The sequence below is a fragment of the Leptinotarsa decemlineata genome, unplaced genomic scaffold (genome assembly GCF_025532065.1).
Source record: "Leptinotarsa decemlineata unplaced genomic scaffold, Ldec_3_MD MMD2_tig00026299_RagTag_RagTag, whole genome shotgun sequence".
NCBI lineage: Eukaryota > Metazoa > Arthropoda > Insecta > Coleoptera > Chrysomelidae > Leptinotarsa > Leptinotarsa decemlineata.
The window spans coordinates 8,711,726-8,735,772 of record NW_027412676.1 but is presented as its reverse complement, the minus strand read 5'-3'; the positions used below and the strand labels follow the sequence as shown (position 1 = coordinate 8,735,772).

The 24,047-nt window shown below is 33.6% G+C and overlaps 1 protein-coding gene across 3 annotated transcripts in view; it reads left to right on the top strand.

Moving 5' to 3' along the window:
• Positions 1-24,047, top strand: part of hop (tyrosine-protein kinase hopscotch) — a 44,431-nt gene that overhangs the window by 6,530 nt on the left and 13,854 nt on the right. Inside the window, exons 1-10 of one of the 3 annotated variants that reach the window (XM_074180519.1) lie at positions 247-696; positions 3,402-4,494; positions 11,765-12,045; positions 12,143-12,427; positions 14,112-14,219; positions 14,550-14,786; positions 14,863-15,231; positions 17,156-17,668; positions 20,471-20,518; positions 23,207-23,334. In XM_074180519.1, coding sequence (XP_074036620.1) covers positions 285-696; positions 3,402-4,494; positions 11,765-12,045; positions 12,143-12,427; positions 14,112-14,219; positions 14,550-14,786; positions 14,863-15,231; positions 17,156-17,668; positions 20,471-20,518; positions 23,207-23,334 — 3,474 coding nt within the window. In that variant the 5' untranslated portion in view covers positions 247-284. Of the gene's footprint in view, positions 1-246; positions 697-3,401; positions 4,495-11,764; positions 12,046-12,142; positions 12,428-14,111; positions 14,220-14,549; positions 14,787-14,862; positions 15,232-17,155; positions 17,669-20,470; positions 20,519-23,206; positions 23,335-24,047 lie in introns of those variants that run through there. The other 2 variants (XM_074180520.1, XM_023167603.2) reach the window with 2 other exon arrangements.

The window sequence follows — 24,047 nt, the reverse complement described above, 5'->3', positions numbered from 1 at the left end:
ATTTGAATTGAATTATAATGTTATTAATGTGAAACTGCAGAAGGATCATTAGAACTAAATAATAGAAATATCTAATATATCAAAAGACTTGCTTCTCACTTTATAGTTTTTTTTTATTTTTCCATCTTTTCATTAGTCATTCGTTTTTTTACATATCTTCTATTGTCGAAATTATTCTGACAGATATTTAAAGAAATGAGAATCAAATAATTTTTTTTCCTGAGCTATTCACAAAATCCCTTGTAATTAATTACGTTTGATGACAGTTCAATAATCTGTCAAAAATGATTATTTTAAAAGTTTTGCTAATATTTTTTGTATCCAATTTCACCCTTACGGAAGAACCTCCAGGTAACATAACCGATTTGAATATCTGTAAAGTGAGTCACCTCGGTCTAGAATATACAGGACATATTGCGAAAAGTGAAAGTAAAGTGAGGTGCCAGTCCTGGACGTCAGAAGTGCCACATAAAATTAGAGAGGATCTTTTGGATTCTCAATTTTCTGATGTTTCGAAAAAGAAGGCAAAAAATTACTGTAGAAATCCGACAAAGGACAATGCAGGTCCTTGGTGCTATACCATGAACTATGACTTACAATTTGAAACTTGTGGTATACCCTTATGTCAGTACTCGCAGTGCAAAGTCACGGGACCTGGTATGGAGTATGCAGGTGAACATAAAAAAGGCGTATCTGGTAAGTATATTTTCATAGTAATTATTTATAGGTCTAAATTCCACAGCTGAATAACGGAAAAACAGATTTCCTTTAAATTTAACTTGAAATGATGCGGCTAACTGCGACCCACTGACGTTCAGTGTTTGTTAAATTCAACTTTTTTTTTTATTGAAAAAGTGCATTTCTAGATCGAATTTAACAAAAAGTTACTTGAAAAAGTTGTGTCTACGGCAATTTTATATCCATATGCCAAATTTTATGCAACTAGGATAAAGTTAACGTTTTGCTTATTTTTGACAGATATCCCCTTTATTTTAAAAAACAAGTTCGGTTAATTGTCATCAATTCGTGTATACATAACAAACTCATCATGGAGTTTAACTTTTCTGATAAATTTTCACTTATTCGGACATTTTTAGAGAGAAATTAAAAATGTGCTATAAAAATTTCAACATGACTGGTGCAAAGTTTGGCTATTTTCTTAAACAAACGTCAGTACCTTCAATTTTTAAAAAGCAGACACAACTCAAAAACTGCAATAAGTATTAATAAAATTACTAGAGTTGAAATTACATTAAAATTTCAATATTCAGTATTTACAGATTATTTATAAACACTAACTAGGGCGATAAGGATGCTTAATTATGTTGAATAAAATTTTTAAGTAGGTCTTGACAAACAAAATGCATGTTATGGTAGTGTCAAGTTGTTGATTTACTTGTCAAATTTTTAACAGTTATTGTTGCAATAATGTTGTCTCTTCAGGAAAGAATAGAAATAGTTTTAATATGTGGTGAGAATGCACCATACCGGCAAGTAGCTAACATTTTTAATGAACGGCATCCAGGAAAAAATGTTTAACATACTACTGTGTCAAGGATAATGTCGAAATTCAGAGAAACAGGATCCGTAGCAAATCAATTTAAGAAATAGCACACTCCAAGTAAATATGATGAGGAGGCCCAACTTAACATTTGTTTAAAAGTTATTGAACACGGGCAAACGAGCATAACCGATATTATAAAAAATACCGATTACAAGAGAGAAAGTGTTAGAAAAATTTTATTAAAGAATAAATTTTGGCCTTACAATATAAAATTTTATGGACAGATGAGGCAACGTTCTCTTCAAATGGAACAGTAAGTTCTCAAAATTGTCGATGGTGGGCCCAAGAAAATCCCAATTTCACAGTTGAATGTGGTGATCAGTATTCCTTTAAAACTAATGTATGGTGTGGGATACTTAACGACCAAATAATTGGGCCATTTTTCTGTAGGGAAAATTTATCATCCGTCGGTTATCTCAACCTTTTAAATAATGAGGTTAGTGAAGTTTTAGATAATGCCTTCAAATATTAAATACGACCTATGGTATCAGCTTGATGGCCCACCAATACATCACACGGTTGCTGTAAAACAATCCCTCCAACAATTGTTCAGAGGCAAAGTTATTGGACGTAACTGGGAACATTATTGGCCACCTAGATCACCCGATTTGACGCCTTTAGACCTTTTCTTGTGGGGTTACCTGAAACAAAAAGTGTACCGAAGTAGACCATTTACTGACATACAACATCTGGAAAATACCATTCGTGAGTGCTGTGCAAATATAAATCCCCAATTTATTAGAAATGCAGTTACAGATGTCAGTAGAAGGACCATAATTTGTATTGAACGTGGAGGACGACATACTGAAATGTAGGCTATAAGTGTTTGACAACCTCATTTAGATCAATAAGTAATTTTTAGTACCCATTTGTATTTTCTATAATATTATTGTTGTTTAAAATTTATAATAATAATAATAGTTCTATCGAAATTATTAGCATTTTTTTTTAGTTGCCTCTGCTTTTTTGAAATCAAAGGTTTGTTTCAGAAAATAGCCAAGTGATTGAAACTTTGCACCAGTCATGTTAAAATTTTTATAGCAAATTTTTAATTTTTCTATAAAAATGTCCGTATGAGTAAAAATGTATCAGAAAAGTTAAACTCCATGATAAGTTTGTTATGTATACATGAATTGATGACAATTAACCGAACTTGTTTTTTAAAATAAAGGGGATATCTGGCAAAAATAAGCAAAACGTTAACTTTATCCTAGTTGCATAAAATTTGGCATATGGATATAAAATTGCCGTAGACACAACTTTTTCAAGTAACTTTATGTTGAATTCGATCTAGAAATGCACTTTTTTAATTTTTTTCAAAAAAAAAGTTGAATTTCACAAACACTGAACGTCAGTGGGTCGCAGTTATATATATATATATATATATATATATATATATATATATATATATATATATATATATATATATATATATATATATATGAGATGTTGTTTTTCCGGGTGTTCATCCGTTGTGTACTATTCGATAGTCGACGTTTCGCCATCATCTCAGATGGCATTATCAAGACGAGTTACTGCTTCGAGGTGTAACTCGAAGCGAAGCTGTAACTCGAATAGTACGGATGAACACCCGGAAAAACAACACATCATATTCTACCATCCGTGGAAACCTACATTGTAATATATATATATATATATATATATATATATATATATATATATATATATATATATTACATATTACGACTTTGTAGGTACGTGTGGACCCAGCGGAAAAAACAACTAACCCAGCTAATTTCTTTCACTTGGTTATATAGACCACAAGAGAAATAGGAGTAAGTTATTACAATCTAAACTGTATTTTTATTTCTATCAGGCAGAAACTGTTTAAAGTGGAATAAAGATAGGAAGAAAGTAAAAGAGAACGGAAAGTACGTCAGTATACCAAAATTCAGCAAACAATTCTTTCCTGAAGAAAATCTCGGAGATGCGAAAAAATTTTGTAGAAACCCCGATGGAGACATTGGAGGGCCTTGGTGTTTTATTGAAAATGAAAATACTGATGAAATTGAAAGGGAATATTGCGATATTCCATTTTGTGACGATCCAGAGTGCCTTGTTTTCGCGAAAAACTCCCATAGCTACATGCACTACACAGATTTTAATGAGTCCTTGACCAACCTATCTTTCGGAGTGAAATTATGGGATTCCGATACTTACCTGGGTGCAAGTGCACGATTGGTTTTATCCGTATTAGCCTTACCCCTCACAGGCAAGGAAATAGATGATAGTGGAGTTGGCATCGAAATTTTAATCGGAAACAATTTTTCCACTTTACGTTATGGTAATAAAGATCAACCCGAGTATGAACCCACTTATGGAATTTTGAAATCAACAGAATTTACGAAGTTTTCTCTGAGCTGGCACGCAGGATTCATAACTTTTGGATTGGAAGGGCACGTAAAGCCCATCTTTCTAGCAGAATACAAAACGAAGAGCAATTTACTTGGCTTTAAGAAGAATATGTTCTATTATTACTCTGTACAAGGTAACAATTTGTTGTGGCACTTTCCTTTCTGCAAAGATAATTCTGGATGTGATGTTCACACAACAACTGGAAAAGAATTTCAACAATTCTGGTTTCTAAGAGAACAAGCCGCATCTTATGACTTGTACACCCATGTCAGAGCTTTTCATTCCGCACGAATATTATTTGTCTCTAGTCCTACTAAGGATTATCCTCAGGTGAAGGTGACATTTTCCGGAAAAAATAATTATACCACGATAACCTCTGTGGCGTACAGTGGAGCTTCTGAAGTGATACTGAAAAAGTTATTTTTGGGCAGTATTCTGGATTATTGGAAATGGCGCCAATTTTCAATCAGCTTTTTCGCAGATAATATGAATATTTACATTAAGAAGTCTCTGGGTTTGCAGGTTATAACAGAGTTGTCTGATGAAATTTTCAGGTAAGATATACTTCAGGTTTCTTGCTAACGTTTTGAAATAATTTAACCCATATAAATAGTTGAGATTACTATTTTCTGGGAAGTTTCTACTATGCTAATTCACTTCACTAGTTTTAACCGATGAGAAAGTTGTATTACCCCACTTTTTTTTTCAATATTTTGTATTAATTATTTTATTTTCGGTACGCGTATATCCCCACGATTATTGAATTTAAAAAATATCAATTTCCTACATAATTGAAATAGGACAGTTGATTAGAATATCCCAATTTTCAACTTATACAGTGTAGGCGTTCTGTTTTTGATGAGTTTGATTTTGAAATCTATTACTATAACTTACAAATAATTTTTCTTATATTTTTCATTGCAAATAAGTGATAACAGTGTTAATTTTGAATTGGTATTTATCATATTCGATGATATATTTTAAACTCATACATATAATAATAATAATGTGTCTTTATTCTGTCAATCTAGGATACATATATAGATTTTTTTTTACATTTGGAACATTAATGATCCTAGGGCTGACGTCAAAGGCGAAGTTCAAATCTATAATTCAAAATTACTGATTTGTTCTACCATTTGACCTCACACAAGCTTTACATTATGGAATATGCCTATAATAGAGAATTTGAAAAATAAAAAACAATAATAGAGACTCTTAACAACTTAGGGATCTGAAATGTATTATTTGGTATATTGACAGAGAAATTTCACTCAATCTTAATAACGTATTTGTTGCTAGTATACAGGGTGTATCTCAAATGATGTCATAAATTTCCGGTGGAGATAACTTGTCATATTTTATGAAAAAAAGTTTACATGAATGTGTGTCCTAACTCGCTTCTTTTCTAGTAACAGGGTGTCAAAGTTTTACTAAAAATAATATTTTTTTATTAATAACTCGAAAGTCTTTCCGCCGGTTTTGATGAACTGGGTGTTTTTGGTAACAGCTACAAGGGTATTCTTTTCATGAAATTAGATTACGAGTAATAATTCCAGTGACATCACAGAATATTTTGAATATGTTACAGAACATATTAAAAATTCAGTGCATTTGTATCAAAGCTTGTTTTCAATCACTTTCTTCTTTATCAATTGTTTAATCTGAAAAAAATATCAAACTTGGAGAAAAAACACTGGCGTACAATTATTTTTACCATAAATATCAATCAGGTACCCCTCTGTAATGCCACTGTATTATCCGTAATATACTTTCATGAAAAGAAGCTCCTTGTTACTGCTAACAAACACACCTAAGTTTCATTAAAATCGACTTTGACACTCTGTTACTCAGAAATGAAGCAAGTTAGGACACACATTTATATAAACTTTTTTTTCATAAAATTTTATTTTGGCCAAATTATTCATTTATTCATTCAGACGGGACATAAAACCCTTTTTTTACAGAAAAATATACAATAAATCCCCTTTCAAATTCAACCTAACCTAACAATTTAATATAAGGCAAGTAGGTACTGGACGTGAAAAATTTACAGATTTTTCAATTGATCAAAGCTAATTCCTCTTGGGTTGAAATATCTGAAGTTAGTGGTATGGTTTGGTTTATATGTATATGTGTAAAATATCCACCGCGTTTTATCAACGCATTCGTCCAAAAGATCAGAAACAATGTTTCAACTCTACAAAATCAGCTCTTCCAAAGTCACTTATACAGGGCGTTCCAACGAAAACTTGACCCCCTGTAAATAAGAAACGGACGTGTAATCGAAAATTTCAAAAAATACGTCAATTTTTATTTCTAGGGAGACTAATTCTTATATGGAACTTATACCCGAAACTTCACCCCCTGAGGTATCAACAAAAGTAATATCAATGGCAACACATCTAGTTCCATACAATAATACAGTCTATTTTCGAAAGCGTTCCTTACATTATTGTAGATGTCCGGAGTCAAAAATCGCCATTTTCCAACAATTCTCTGTCGCAGGTCTTCTAGATTGGTAGAATTTATTTAACTAGTAGTAAACGTTTTGAAATGGACAACACTGTTGATTTTTTCTGCACTGATAGTTTTTGTTGAATCCAGTTGTCGCAGAACTGTCGTAGATAGTTGGCCACTGTCACTTCTTCACGAATTTTTATTCAGTCATCCTTGTTCACTGTGTTCCAACATGGTTTATTCTACTGAAGAAAGAATAGAAATTGTTGCAACCTATTAACGAAATAATGAATGTGCTAAAGCTGCTGCAAGAATTTATAATACGAAGCATCAAAACCACAACGTGAGACTTCAATATGATAAACAGTTAATGGATAAGTTTTGAACTTCAGGTTGTGTTCACAACAGAAAACATGAAGTATCCCGTCCTGTCAGAAATGACGGAGTTGAAGTTGCAGTTTTACGACAGGTTTGTTCTAGTTCTAACATCCGAAACTGTTTGGAAACAGCGCAAGACATGATGCGTACAAGCAAAAAATCTCAAACAGTCCGAAATAGTCTCGGACACTTGTTTAGACCAGAACGCTACGTCAAGTACACTACAGAATTATTATAAAATCCCAAATGGTACATCAAGAAAGTTTCAATTGTTGAAACCAGTCAAGCATTAGAGTTCCGTTATGAACCCAACAAGTAAAATCCTTAATATAAACTATTGTAATTGCTTAAAAATAAATAAACCTATTTATTTTTTATCAGTCCTATACACCACAAACTATTAATAAAATACCAAATGGAACATAAAAAAAGAAAAAATATTAAAAAGACAAAAATAAGCTTAAAGACATTCAACACTAATGAATAATTAAATTATAAAACAGAAACGTAACTATGTCAAGTACATTACAGAATTGTAACAAAGTCCCAAATGTTACATCAATGTGCAAACAAACCCTAAAGTCAAGTTATTACTTCATATTAAATAAAGGTATTCATTTTCATTTTTCAAGTAGTACATTAAGTTCAAATTAAAAAAAAGACATGTACGAATACTAGAATAAGTTATGATTATTAAAAGAAATAATAAACGAATATTTAGAAGTTTAATGAACAATCTCTTGATGAAGTCGTCTAATTGCCATTTTTTCAATTTTAAATATGACAAATGAAAAAGATCAAGTTCTGAAAAGTATGTATTGAAATTATTTTGAAGCCTACAACTTATTGCCATCGAGCCATAGTTAGTCTTGTGGAATCGCAACCCAAATCAAAAAATGCGATTGCTTCTTAAGGATCCTGAGTTAACAGAAAGGCAAAGGTCATCTAAAATAGCTGAACAATTGTAATGGAAGTTTATTATTTTATGAAGGAATAGAACCATTGCAAGTTTACGTCTGTCCTCAAGTGATGATAAATCTAATACAGACATCCTCATTTGCGAGGTAAATCCAAAGTAGGGTAGGCCAAGTTTCCAAATTATATATTTAGAGAAGCGATTTTGCTTTATGAAAAGAATAGAGGACACCAAATTACACTATTATATTCCAAAATACTCCGAACCAGTGAAATGTCTTTATAGCATCATATTCTGTAATATGCCGGGTATTCCTTTTGATGAATCCGAGCATTCTGAACGCTTTATATTATTGACATGATCAATAAAGCTTAGATCTTTATCGAAAGTAATTCCCAAATCGCATAAGCTTTTGATAGTATGAAGAGTTTCATCATTAATGGAGTAGTTTCCAATGACAGGCTGTCTTATTCTATAAAATCTCAACACATAACATTTCTTAATGCCAACTTTCAGACAATTAGTATCACAGTAGGTACAAAAGCTATCTAGGTCATTCTGAATACATTCAATATCATTGGTAGATTGCACTGTTTTGAAAAACTTAAGGTCGTCCGCATACAGAGAGATATTACAGTGTTTAAACACTGATTTAACATCATTAATAAAGAGTAGAAATAATATAGGACCAATGTGCGAACCTTGCGAAACCCCTGAAATCACATGAATTGTTTCTGACACACTGTCAGCTATCCTCACATTTTGCGATCTACCGGAAAGGTAGGATTCAATAAATTTCAAGTATCTGCCCGATATTCCAAGATTATTAGGTTTTAAAATTAATAGTTCATGTCAAACTGAATCGAAGGCTTTAGCAAGGTCCGTGTAGATAACATCAACTTGGAACCCTTGCTCAAGCTTATTTGTGATGAAGTTTTGATAGACAGCCAAATTGGTGGCAGTAGACTTTCCCTTGTAGAATCCATGTTGTTCATCTATTATGACGTGTTTGAAATTATTGAATATTTTATCCGTAATTAAAGATTCAAATACTTTGGGAATACAAGAAATTTTCGAGATACCCCTGTAATTCTGAATATTATTTCTGTTTCCACTTTTGAATACTGGAGAAAGGAAATATTGTTTCCAAACACCTGGAAAAATCCCTGTATCAAATGATCTTTGAAAAAGTATTTTAAGGGGATGTGATAAACTGTGACAGCAATTCCTTAACAATACTGGCGGAATTCCGTCAGGACCCGCGTCCTTTGAGACATCTAGGTTTTTCAATTTATTTTCAATTATCACTTCACTGAAGATGTGGAAAGATAACGTGTTAATATCATAATTGGTATGGACTGGTACATAATTTTGAACAGGTGAATGAATCGAAAAGCAAGATTTGAAATGTACCGCAAAAACATCGGCAATAGTTTTAGGGGTGTCAAAGTTCAACCCATTATATGTCATAATAGTAGGTAACCCTTTATCTTTCCTCAATGAATTGAAAAATATTTGATGTTAGTAGGGATCATATTTTCTATATTAGATAGATATACCAGGTAACATCTATATGATACTTGGTTTCCTTGCGCAACTTGGAGTATTCTTTGTAATCACAATCCAATTTAGTTATTTCGAATTTCATGAATAAGGAGTTCTTTTTTTTTATAAGTTGAATCAGAAAGGAACTGTACCATTCAGGATACTTTGAACTAGTTATATATCGCTGTGGCACAAATCGAGTAAAACCTTCAAATACAATTTCATAAAAGGATAAAACTGCTAACTCAATTTCCGAATTAAGCTTAGAAGACCATTTAATGTCGGTTAAGTAGCTATTCAGCCCTTCGTAATCACCTTTATGAAATAAACACTTTTTCTTTATATCTGAACGTAGGCTGTAACATATTCTCAAAATCTAATTTAAGCTGGAGTCGAGGGTGATATGCATCTACTGGAAAATTATTGAGCAGTGTATAGTATCAGAAAGTCTTACGTCAATTGAAATTTCATCAGAGAAAACTAAGTCCAAAATTTTATCTTTAACATTTTCAACATCATTATATTGCTGAAAGCCCATAAACGCGAGTTCGTCGAGCAGATATTCTACACGCTGGTCAGGTAACTACTCTGGAATCAAAACTTGTTCCTCATATGACCAAGTAACTCGGGGAAAGTTGAAGTCACCCACGATAATGAAATTTGCACCTATGTGATGTCTTTTCACCTCGGTAATATGCTCAACAAATCTTTGATATGCATCGAGAGATGATTCGGGAACAAAGTAAACGACTCACAATACAATCGATTTGTTGTTGATCTTAAGTTTCACCCAGACATCATCAAACAAATTAGAATCAGAAACTCTTATTTCTGTAGCGTTTTAGGATGATTTAATTGCTTTTATAACACCACCTCCACGCGTACAATTAGTACTATTGTAGTCACGATCTTTTCTAAAAATGAGATATTGAGAGTTACTGATTTCTGAATTAGCAAAAGTATTATTCAGCCAGGATTCCGTAATTAAAATAATATCTAACTCGCTTATTAGGAGTGCTCTATTCAGATCATCCATTTTTGTTGTAAGACCTCGTATATTCTGATAATAACAAAAAATGTTATCTTGTAACAAGTTTACCTTTCGCTTTTTCCCAATATAGGAACATCATTGTTATTTTTGGTATGTATTACCTCAAGTCGATATTTTCTACCTCTAAAAAAGTTGTCTGGGAATTAATAAGGTCAATGTTATCAACATTCTTGCCCGCCTTGACAATTCTTACATCACTATCTCTATCTGGTACTATAGTACCTCTACTCAAGTCCATACAATCCCCATTATCTCCAATCTGCCCTGATGGCATTCTCTCATCAATATTGATTTTAATCGTTTTTAAAGCTAGATATATGTCTTTAGTCCCTAATATAAACCTTTTAACATTGTCACAAACGCACATTTTGCTATTCAATATTTTTGGGCTTTTGAGGAGACCACTGTGCCACCTATCATATATATGAAGAGATGAAGACGAGAAAATACTATTGATCATGTTCATTTTGTTATGTAGCGTCTCCTTATAGTCAGTTCAAATATTATTTAACCTCAATCATCAATTATTCAAATCAAATAAATGAAAAAATATCCTAGCAGATAGCCCAAACAAATTTCCACATAAATGCACAAGAGCAACGGAAACAGTTCTCAACAGTTCCTCGAGAGCAAGAACAATTCGAGACGATTCAAAACAGTTTAGGATCATTTTGCAGTCGAAACCAGAACAGAGGATTCATCAGTCCAAAATTATCCTCAATAAAACAGAACGCTTTATGTCAACTACGCATGATCCTGACGTCCTAGAACCTGAATTTCGTAGAACCAGAACAAACCTATTATATACAAATGGATAATCGACAGTCTAGCAGACAAATAGCTAAAGCGTCTGGTGTATCAGCCATTAGTGTTGTTCGGATTTTGAAAGCCTACAAACTCCATCCTTTCCAAATAAGGCTAGTACAGGAATTAAACAAAGATAATCCTGATCCTATTATACAAAACATGTTTTTCAGACGAAAGTTCTTTCACGTTGAATAGTGAAGTGAATAGACATAATTGTCGTAACTGGAGCGATGTGAATCCTTATTTGGTGATGGAAACACATTCACAAACATCATCAGTGTGGCGGCCTGTGTTAGGTTTAGCGAATGAGGGTCCCATTGTTGCATTTTGCTCAGTACCTTAAATGAAAAAACAAAAGTGGCACTCCAAGTAGTAAAAAACAGTTGTAGCTCTGAAAAACTGACTTACAGCTCAATACAAATAGATGTTCAAACTGAATATTTTGATTGATCCTAATCTGTACATGACGGCTGCTTGCATTCAGACTGAGAGTGGGGTTTGAATATCCCGTGAAATATTTCTTTTTATTTTCATTTTAAAAAGGTATTGAAAAGAAATCAGAATATTAATATATTTTCATTTATTCCTTGTATGCAAATTATCTTGAATGAAACACCTTTTCTGACAAATACAGTAATTATGTAACTGAATTTTCTGTATATTTTAGAAAAATGCGTTGGTTTAGCGTCAGTTCTGAAAACACTGTAGCTCATTGGAGTTTTTTCTGCACCCCTCCCAAAATTTTTGATCCCCCTCCTGCATTTTTACCTGAATGTGCTCTCAATTCTCAAGAATCTAATTATAAAGGTACCCAGGACATTACAAGTGAGGGATTACCGTGCTTACCCTGGTCGGCATCAAATCTTCTGGGAAAAGAGGTGAAATTTTCAAATGATTCGACATTAAAAGCTTGGAATTATTGCAGAGATCCTAGTGGAACTAACAAGGGTATCGTTTGTAACCTAAAAAATCAGTTATTTGAATAAGATGTTTCATAATTCGTGTCCATTACAGAATTTTTCTTGTTACTGAGTCGTTTTTACAGGAACTTATTGTTATGCTCTTTCTTTGGTTCCCGAAAAGAAAATCGAAGAAAAACCTTGTCGTTTAAGGAAGTGTAAATCCGAGCAATGTAGAATGGCTGGAACTGGAAATGATTTTATTGGGAGCCTATCCACTACCAGGTCGAATAGAACTTGTGCCCCATGGGTGATTGACACATTCAGTATGAATGCTGTAAATACGAAGATCTGGAATGATACTCTGTTTCCTGATATGACTGCAATAAAAGCCAAAAACTTTTGCAGAAATCCATCCAGGAATATATCAGGTCATTCCTTCTTTAATAGAAATAAACTTAATAGTTCATAAGTCTCATGTTAAATACCCGAACTTTGAAAAATGTTTGTTTTATTTTTTTCATATTTGAATACTAATCAACAGCTTTGAGGCAAACCGGTTTGCCTCAAACCATTTTTGTTGTTGATATTAAAATATTTAACACATGTTGTAAACTCGCTTGGGATAGCTTGTGCTATCCTATTTATTACATGACTTAACAGTCCGGCAGCGTGTTAAATTATTATCAGGCATACTATTCCGTGAATAAATAGTTCGTATGAAGTATTCCAAAAAAGAAGTCAAGAAGTAAATATATAGTAAACATTTTGAACATTTATTGGGAGTGAGTTTGGATAAAAATGTTTATTGAAATTATGCTATTTATTTATTTTTTGATTTTTTAAATAGACTATAAAAATGTCAATTACTTTGGAACGAAAAGTATTAATAATGATGCCTTTTCACATACATTTTGCGCGACCTTAATATCTTGTTCTATTCAAAAGTTAAGAGAGGGAGTACGGTTTTATTTGTGGTGCAGATTGAGGGTCTTGGGTTATTTTCTATTTTGAAACGGGGCAAGGATTATACACTCAAGAGAGTGTTGGTCATATTCTGAGTCTTGTCAGGATATGAGAGTAGCTTACTCATGATTGATATTTATTATTATAATTTTTCTACTTATTCCCCAAACTCAAACAATTGTTCATGCAGTTGCAGTTTCGAAAGAATGTATCATCTTTCCCACCAACTGATTTCCTGGAGCCTTTGAAGTTCACTAGATACTCGTTAAGACAACAAGAGGATTGCTCCGAATTCTTGGGGTTTTTGTTAAATACTTTTCGTGAGCAAAAAAAATAGAAGAATCAATACTCCTTACCGCTCTAGATTGAATGATTCGGTACAGTCTGTCTCGTCTTGTGTTTGTAGATCTTTTGCTGGAAAAATTATCCCTTGTTTACTTTGTAGTAAATGTTCAAGAGGTAGCAAAAACGTATGTGATTTTCTGGAACTTCAACTAGCATTTCCTAATATTATTACTGATAACCAGTCCGTGCGAAGCTTATTGTCAAATCATCTGAAAATGGAACTTTTAACAGGTGATGATCAACTGTATTGCCAAACATGCGCCAAACTAACTAACTATTATAAGAAAACAAGTATATCTGAGGCACCAGTCAATCTAATAATGACACTGATGATCTTCAAACATGACTCAACCTCTGACGAATGCACCAAACTCTTACGAAAGTTCGAAAGAGATGAACACTTCAATCTAGCAGACCACTATTATAATCTTCATGCAGTCATTGTTCACTGTGGTTCTGACGTTGAATCCGGCCATTATTATGCATTGGTCAAAGACGATAGTCGTGTCACGAAGTGTTCTGGCAATGTGTGGAATTTACTGGAGCCTCTGGCGACACCCTACATTTTGTTTTATGAAAGAGAGGACATTGGTAGATCAAGATCTTCAGATGATGTGGTACTGCAGGTTTTTCCGGGTTTTCCTGCAGCTGAAAAAGCAAATGCGCCACTGGAATCAATTCAGTCGCCCCGGAGCGCCAATTAATTTTTGTTGTTTCATAATTTGTATTACTTTCTTTTTTAATATAACAAATGTAATGATAGAAAAAAAATCTTGGGAATTTCTCAACTTAATGTTTTCTCAGGTAGTTGGTGTTACACTACAGACTCGGATGTTCCAGAAGATGCATGTAATGTTAGAGATTGTGACAGACCTGAGGAGTGTACAGTTGTCGTTGCATCAATTTTACTAGGTATATATCTATGCTTGAGATACTCTATTTTGGAAGCCATTTGATAAAAGAATAACATTTATTTGTTTGTTACAAAACCGTCCACTTCTTATTATAAATGAAAGACTTGTCATTTGAACCATCATTTATCATTTTCAACTTTATATTTATCATCTAAACCATATTTTTTAAGCAAAAAAAATTGAAAAGTTGTTGGTATAAATATATAAACATATACACTTGTAGGCTCCTTTTTTTTTCGGAAAGATGTTTATGATAGTCGGTATAAGGAACTTTCAAATACTTTCGCTGTTTTCTTTAATATTCAATATATATTCTATCCTCTCTCAGATAGAAAAACCTACATTCTTCCTCAATGGAAAGAGACTGGCTTGAGGGGAGGACTGAGATTTGCAATCAAAGAATGGAATCCAGATCTACTGGATGGAATTAGTATTTTGATAAGTTCAAAAACCGGATTGGATAACATCCTCTTACAGATAGCAGCAGAATATAATGAAAAAGTTCTACTGTTTTATAACTCCAAACTGATTCAAGAAAAAACACTGCCCCACCTTATAGCAGCAGGTATAAAATTATTTACTTTTCGAGAGCTTTGCTGTAATATATGTCGACCTTGTTATCTATGATTCCATGAAAATAGGAAAGTGGACAGATTTCTGGCTTCAAATAAGAAGAGGCGAGCTAATGCTAGGCCTTGAAGGTGTGCCAACGTCTCTATTCGAATGGAAAAGTGCCGACAAAGACAAAGACTTTGATCCCATGTATCTAAACTATGCTTCAATTTTCGGAAAACCTATGGGACTGTTTTTCAAATGTGATGAGTGCCACACTGAAAATATATCTGTTTACAATTTTGAGAGATATTACCCAATTGGATTATGGTTGGATGAACGTTCCATTTTCAGACATTTTAGTTTGCAATTAAGAGGTGTGGGAATAACTGCTGTACGTCTAATGGTTTTGCCAGAATCGCCAAATTTTTACCTGTTTAATCTGGATATTAATAATGGTATTTATAACTTGATTATTTTTTAGAATTGAATAGTAGCTTTATTCTCACATGCGTTCCAAGGTAACTCAACGTTAATAAATTACTTATAAAATATAATTTTATTTACATATAGAAAACTTACCGTGTTTGTGGTTCCACAGATTACAAAAAAAAGCAACGTTAACATTTATATAAATTTGGATTTCTGATTATAAATATTTAGTAAGAATAGACCCAGTTCATTCTGTTAAAAGAGTTGTTCTCATAGGACTCCTTAATGGAATGATGCCTTCTCTTTCATTTCTTTGTTGTTTCGTCTGTTCAGGGAACACAATTGATATCTAATGATATCTTAGCCCAGCGCCCATCGGATGTTTTCACAATTTGGTCGGTCAATAATCTTGGTTATCATTCTTATTTTATTGTGCCTACTCAAGGCACATGATTCACGGTTTCAATATAATCAGCGAACCTACGGTATGGGGACTGGTTATTAGTAAAAAATGCTGGTTCTCTTTCTGTATCAGATAAAGGGTATGACCTGCATTGTTGACGAGACGCCGGTGTTGCGTTAAGCTCTGGGAGATATTGAATCCATTGTGATGAATAAATTCTCAGCTTTTATAGGACTTACCAATTTTCCAATCCATCAAGAGGCAAATTTTTTATTCATGACGTCAGAATGACTCAATTTGACATTCTGGGAATATGTCGTGGATTGTTAAATATGACGTCAGTTTCTATGGGAAAAAACTTAGCATGCCTCGAGAATTAGGTCGCAGGCAATTAAAACCTAATAAGTTTGGCGTTGTCTTCCTCGACAATCAAATTAGGAAGATATGGAGTATGCAGCTCCGAGTGAGACAAATATACAAAAAGAGAAACTCTACCCAAGTCATTCTGATAATCACTAATCTCAATAGCGTATAAACTCGCCTCAATATAGCAGAAATCTTGATAAGGTAGGGCCCTCAATTATTGAACTTGATGATACGTCACCACATGGTTTGTTGAATGATTTTGAGTTGATGTTACCGTTTCGCCTTCAAAGTAGACAAAGTGTCTACAGACACTGAAAAGTTTGTTTGGTATATCAGTCAGAAATTTGTATAAAATATAAGGGATATAAACTTAAATATTAAAAAATATTTGGATTTTAAAATGAATAGTAAATTCATCAGCCAACAATTAACAATACTAAGAATTTAGGTTTAATAATAGACAGATATGAAGTTTGAGAATGATCTAAATGAATAAAATTGAACACTTCAGAATTCTATAAGTGTAAATAATAATAATAAGCTTCATTTAACATATTTCCTTTGTACAGGGTGTTTATGTCATAATTTGTCTTATCATTATTTTATATACTGATCTTCAATATTTCCTGTTTCAGAAAATGTTCACACTTGTTCATTGTATCATTCTGGGAATACCTATCATTATTATTATATACAAAGCAAAGCCAGTACATATAACGTGATAAGCTTGTGAGGTTTTATCGAGTAATTGGAAATATAGCAATTAAAACCAAACACATGTAACTGGAATATTTCGTGTTTCTTATATCTTTCCGTAAATGCTTACTTCAAAATGAAGTATACAAATTCTATACATATATGCAACATTTTCATATTATTCTCGGAATAGATAAATAACTACGGCTTCAATTTCATGTTTACATTACGAATTTCAATGTTATGTAGGTATTACAAGCAGAATATGCATTTTAAAGGCACGTTATTTGTCCGTAAAGAAGGCACATCAAACTGATTTTTTTTTTAGATTAGAAGCATGAGAACCATATAACATTAGCTTTTGTCGACATATTACGATCATTTTCACACCCATAGCTTTACCAACTTTTGCATTTCTTTGCTGCATTCCAAAAATGCAGAATTTCAAAGCGAATAGTAATAAATACTTTGTTCTTTTGCTTTAGGCACTATATACTTCTCTAAAGTGTTGGATGATTCTCGACTGTACCATCTTGAAACCGTAAAACTGGAATCGGTAATGACAACGACATCTTGGACGAAATATGACATATACCTGAATCAGTTCGAATTCAAAGTCAAGAAAAATAATATTACAGTTCTGACACACAAGAGTCAGAAGCCTCTGATAATGTACTGGTTCTCCATAGCCGCTCAGAAAGGCTGGGTTATCTGGAGTGCCAACTGCGAACCCTTGGACTTGGATGGTCCTCCAAGAGATGGTGGTTGGTCTGCTTGGTCGCCGTGGACGTGTACAGTGTCTTGTGGAGGGGGAGAGGGTTATCGAACAAGAACTTGTTCCAATCCTCGTCCTAATATATTCGGGAAGCTATGTCAAGGTTCTCCCACTACAAGTGGCAAGTGCAATGATTTTCCTTGCGGTGATGTCAGTCCTGAAACATTGGAGAAGATCCGAGGATATTTACAAAAAGAGAATTTCGGCTATGTAATCGAAGAAGGTTTTCCTTTGTTTATCACTTTTTACTTTAGTTTCAAATTTCAATTGGAATTGATAATAATTTTCTTTTAAATGAGCAGTGAAATATACAACTAATCAAAATTGAAAACTATCGATGAGAGATACATACGTATGAGAAAAATTAATAAATAGAACTGGCCTATACTTGATAAAAATCCATATTGAAACTGATAGTTTTCAATTTTGATTTCTGATAGTTTCGGTACATGGGGTGTTTCTTCCCTGCTTGAGGCTTTGTTCACGAGATGGAGTTGTTACTAGTTAATAATATTTCTCTCAGACGAACGTTTCATATATGTAGCAAAGCCGTGTTGAAGTTAACCACCAGGACCCCCATTACGTGGACACATACCTGAGGAAACACGCAGAAAGCGTGTTTGAAAGACTCAGAGTGCACGACAACCCGGCGTTTCGAGACCTGCACGAAGCGCTGAACATGGACGACCCCAGGTTCAGAGAACGGGACAAATACAGAAGACCTATAGACCAAAACAGCAGACCTCCCCCGCGAGTCGCCGTCAGGCGGCTCCGGTAAGTATAATATTCCAGTGTATATTAACATATATTCTCTTTCAGCAAAACCGCGAGTCAATTTCAAAATCACATTTCTCAGCTTCACTGGGAAAAAGCCCGATTATCACAACTCTGGCCGCCGTTAGCTTTGGGGGCCCCCATGCAAAAATTCAGTCAGGAATACCGCGACAAACAAGAGCCAAAAATTCAAAACGCGAATAGATAGGGAAATAAAAGCACCTAAAGGCTGGTTTCCAACCAAAAGAGGTTAGATATCAATCTTGCTGAAGTGCCAGCAGCTGGATTGAGGACCGTTTCCTTAAGAAACGGGGGTGGAAGGAAAGGGTCGCCAGGTCCAAACCTGCGGAAGCATTTCCGTAAGGAGGGAGCTTGCGACCTGGGCACACAACCCGGGAGGGGCATGGGGGGGGGTTGAAGTTAACCGAGTCCCAAGCACTTTCTTGTCTGTACTGACGAGAGGTAATACCTCGAAACCGCGGTATGCGGGTGATCTACTCAAAAAATTTCAGCATTGTCCTGCTGCTGGATGAATGAGAAACATCTGCATGTAGGTATCTTGCATAAATGTCTGTCGGATATAATTCAATATCCAGCCTGGCATTAACCGGGGAAGTAGTTATTTTTCAACAGATACTCACCAAAGCCTACTGTATAGAGTGTAGATAGTTGGGAGAGATTAATGTTTTGAAATTTATTTCGAAATATTTATTTTCTTGCACTGCTAATTTTTCCATGGACTTCAGTCATGAATTCAATTTTTTTCTATAATGTTTCTACAATAGATATTACTACCTAGAATCAATAAAATTGAAAGTCTAATGAACTAATGAGTGAGACAACTCCTGGACAACTTCCTCCGTAATTGAATAATCCCCAGATAATAGCATTCTCTAACATTCAATCCAAAAATATCATAAGATGTGTGCCCTGAGTTGAAATCCTCTCCACACGGTTAATGTGTGCAGAACATTCTATCTCGTCCATCCACCCCCGCCCCTCCGGAGCGGTCCTCAACTTACTGATGGGCACTTCAGCAAGATTGACATCTGACCTTTTTTGGTCAAAAGTCAGCCTCTAGGTGCTTTTACTTTCTGATCTGTTGTATTGTTTCATCTTGACTTTCCTAACTGAATTTTTGCATGGGGTCCCCAAAAACTAACCGGAGACTATTGTTTTAAAAGAGATCGAGGTCGAGTGCTTCTCCTTGGAGCTGAAAAGGAAGTGTTAGTTATCTGTTAGAAAATTATACTTACCGAAGCCGCCTGACAGTCACTCACGGAGGTGGTCTTTGATTCTGCTTCGTTGGCCTCCTGTGTTTGTCCCTCTCTCGGAATCTGGGGTCATCCCTGTTCAGTGCGTTATGTAGATCGTTTAGAGCTGGATTGTCGTGCGCTCGAATTCTGGCATACGTGTCCTCTGCGTGTTTTCTCGTTTATGAGTCTACGTAGTGTATGCTTAGGTCTAGATCCCGGAATATGTACCTGTTCGGTACATGTCTTGGAGCATTTACGCGGCCCTTACGCATGCGTTCATAAACGACTGGATCTGTCTTCTGTATGTCGCTGCGCACCGGCCCAGGCAGTAAACTGGTAAAAAACATAGAAACTTTAATTTTTAATGATGATCTCCTACCACATAGTAACGGCTACATCCATCAATTTGATTAACTAACTGCTCCTATACAAGTTTGTCATCCTATATCTTGTTTCTCATTAGTACATTTGACATTTGGTTCACTACCTTATTGAAATATATTTTTGATGGAAGATTCTTTAAACTTTTTCTTGTAATAATATTGTATAGTAATATTTAGTATTATTCATTAATAATATTTTTGGGAAAATGTATATGTATTTAGAAACAAACTATTCGTTAGAGGATTATTTTTCCTTAGGAATGATAGCACTGTAAGTTGAGGCAATTATAAGTCGATAACAAAAAAATTTTAATCACCGTATCAATCACAAGTCGTAACGTTTGGAATATTATGTCCTTTCTTTCTGAGCGAAGAGCGTGGATCTCAAAAAACGATGTTCAATAGCTACAGTCTCCAAAATTATAAAATTCTCAAGTTATTGAATGTACTCTTATCACCCTATACAATGTGAATATTCATATAGGAGATCATTTGTGGTGTATCTCAGATTATTGTCCTGTAAACGTGATAATATCACATATTTCCAACTTGAAAGGAGTTTGTAACCATGATTAATACGTCATTTGAAAATAATGTGCCACTCCTTTTTAGGTTCTAGTCAAGTTTTGCAAAACAATCAGGAGTTGCTGAAAATTATTGGTAAGGAATCCCCTAAAGCTTACTATGAATGGACCTTGAATGGACTTTTCATTAAGGCGGAACAGGATCGTGTGATATTTGAAAACCAAAACATCAAAATAAAAAACGTCAAATTCCTTGATGCCGGTTTGTATGTGTGTATGTTATTCAGAATAAACAAGAAAAGAGTAGTACTGCGAGTGATATCTCTAGCAGTGAAATCACAAAAGTACAACATTGAAACCAGGGCAACCCATTCTTTGACTCTCTCGTGTAATTCTGTAATTTTGGGGTACATTTACTCTGATTTGAGCATGAAGTTGTATTTGAACGACAACGTTTACATGGACCATGGTACCACTACTCTAGCTGCAGTAAACACTCACTTCTTTGATTCTTTAAACATGTCTCATTCTGGGAATTGGAAGTGTGTTGTTGAACAGAAGGATTTGAAGCTTTCATGGATTACTAATTATGTTAGAGTAAACGTGAGGAAAGCTCCGAATCTTTTCACGAACTTGATGGAAGATAAACTCACTGCTCCCTTGTTTAGTTGGATGAAAACTGACAGGAACGTTCTTATTGGAATCATTGCGATTATTGTTGTAGTTGTTTTACTTGTTGTGCTTTTTCTTGTAATTTACTTCAAATTTTGTACCCTTAGAAATTCGAGATATGAAAGAAATAGGAGTGAATAATTTTTGTTGTTGAACTATAGGCATTGTTATTCAGATTTAGTTTTATATTCATGGTTATTTATCATTCAACTTGAAACATTTCAATTTTGATTTCTTATTCTCTTAATGTTGAAGGTTATGCATTGTAGAAATTAGATTCATTTTCATTTCCTACAACAATCTTGTAGTTTGTATCCAAAGGGATTGATTGACTTGTTAGGGAAGTGCATAATTACTGTTTTTTTTTTATGAAAATATATACTGAAAACAACACTTGATAATTATTTGTGTAATAAGACCTATTTCTTTGATTCACCACATAAAGAAATGTTGAAATTTCTTTAATAATCTGAATTGACTTATAATCTTGGATGTAATTCAAAAAAGATGTTCAAAACAAGCAATTGTCTTAAGATAGAGATGAGCGTTGATTTTGAAGCATTCAATTCTTCTGCAATCTCAGTAGAGTAAAATATATAAAGCTTGCTCAGGAGTAGACATTCACCAAGGTTTTAATAGAATAAATTGAATGAATGTTTTTTCCATTGTTAGTAGGAACAGTGGCTAGTATACTCCCAGAGTATGTAGCGGTCTCAGATCTACTGAATTTATGGGCGAACCCTTCACGTGGTGAATCAAAGAAATGTATTTTAATTAAATCAAAGTCATGTTGATTTGTAATGCTACACTACCTATGATAGGTATTATTCAATTTTTGATACAATTAACACAATTTACTTCAAAAGGAACATATTTCATGGGTTGGTTTAGTGAAAATCTTTTATCAATTTTTTACCTAAATATACTATATATAATAAAAATATTAATTAGCTATTTGACAATATTATAAGATGTATTAGACATCGAAATTTTTTTTTATAAAAAATTCTACTTTCACAGTACTTTGAAAACAGTGACATTTTGGGTAATAATGGAATTATACTTTTTTATGCATATGCAAATCCTCCTGACTTCATTTTTTCAGCTATATCTGATTGCTTCAGAATTTAAACTATTGGGCAAAAACTCCTAGAATTTTATTTCCCACAATGATGGGATTTTTATTTTGTACATTCGATATACTCAATATTAACTATTGTATTGTAAATGCAAAATTGAAAATTTTGTAAAATGTAAACACATACTTGTGATGCACTGTTTGGAACTTTGGGTGTAGTATTGAATATTAGTGGAGTTTTTTCCCAACACTAAACCGTTATTTTAACACCTTGACACATGTTTCGATCACCAAGTGATCATCTTCAAGGGAAAGATCAAACAGTTTGATCTTCCCCTTGAAGATAATAGTTTGTCAATATATAGAACGAAAGTCTTTTTTTGTGGAAGAAATGAGAATTTTTATCGACTTTCTTCTTCATCCTTAGATTCTTCCAATTCTGAAGACAGAGGTACATTTTAGTCTCTGAAACGTTGAGATAAGTATAATTTCTTAGCTCTTTGTTGCAAAGGCATTAAATACAACAAGTTCTGATGAATAGAACATTTTCCTTCGTGATAATTCTTTGAATGTATGCAGAAACTTATTTGGATGAACTAAAAAGTTTGCCCTTTCTATACCTGCATAAAGTTCTACCTTACAATTTTTATATTTCTCCAGATTGTAGAAGATGAAAATGCCTAAAGCAGGTAGATAAAAATTTTTATCCATATGTTGTGAACATTGTCTATAATTAGTTTAGATCTCTGTACAGATCTGTGTAGTGTACATATGATAATTAAATTGATGTTACTTTCATTATGTAGATCATTTAAATTTTTATATTTATTATTGTTTATTTATATTGGAGAATAGAATTTCGATTTTTAATGAGTTGTGCAAAACCAGTGTTTCTAATGCTTTGCTCCACTGGAAAACTATTTTCCAAGAACCTCTACTGATATTCACTTGTATATTTAAATGAGGTAAATGATAAAATTTTATCAATATATAAAATTCAATTGGGGAATGGAACGTTGCTCTATTATACAAAATGTGTACCTAGAGTATATACTAATATTTTGTATTTATTAGGTCAGAAGCGAGAAGGAAGTAGAGGAATTACAACTGTTTTTCGAAGCATGTGGAAAGTGACAAAGGGAAAGAAAATCGAGGTGGCAATGAAAATGCTGAAGCAGGAATACTCAGATAGATACTTGAAGGTAAACTGATTTTTTACTATCAACTCCTAAGGGATAACTTTGGCATGTCTACGTTATTATTATCAATAATTTACTGAGATGTGAAGGCATGATATACAGGGTGTCCCATATAAAACTCTGCGGGCAAATATCTAAAAATGAAAAAGAATATCCATATTTCGTGAAAGCAGATAATTTTGGTGTCAAAGGGTCCTCTTATTTACGTAGAGATCCAGTACTAAGCGTCATCCATTAGGGCGTCGCGACGCCAATTTTTTCAAATGGTAACCCAGTATTTTCAATTGGTTTTTGAATTCTACATCAAATTCTGAATTCAGCCATATAGCAAACTTGTAGTTTTCCTTGAATACTGATGAAAAAAGGCAATTTTATTGCGTATTATAAAGAGGGCCATGAATAAGTCAAAATAAATGCAATAATGTATTTATCGATCTGTCAGAAGACCTGTCAGATTTGACGGAAGTGTATTCAGTTTTGTGTTGGTTTTTCGTAAAATTGAAAAATTATTCAATTTTAAAATGCAGAAAATTGGATATGATATGTATTTATGGCGAAGCAAGAAGGAATTCAAAAGAAGCAGTGAGAATATACGCTAATCGGTATCCTGACAGAAAATTACCGTCAGACAAAACATTCGCTGGCTTAGTCAAATCTTTGGCATGAAATGGATGTTTTAATGAATAGAAGCGAAAAAAAACGAAAAACGGCTACTG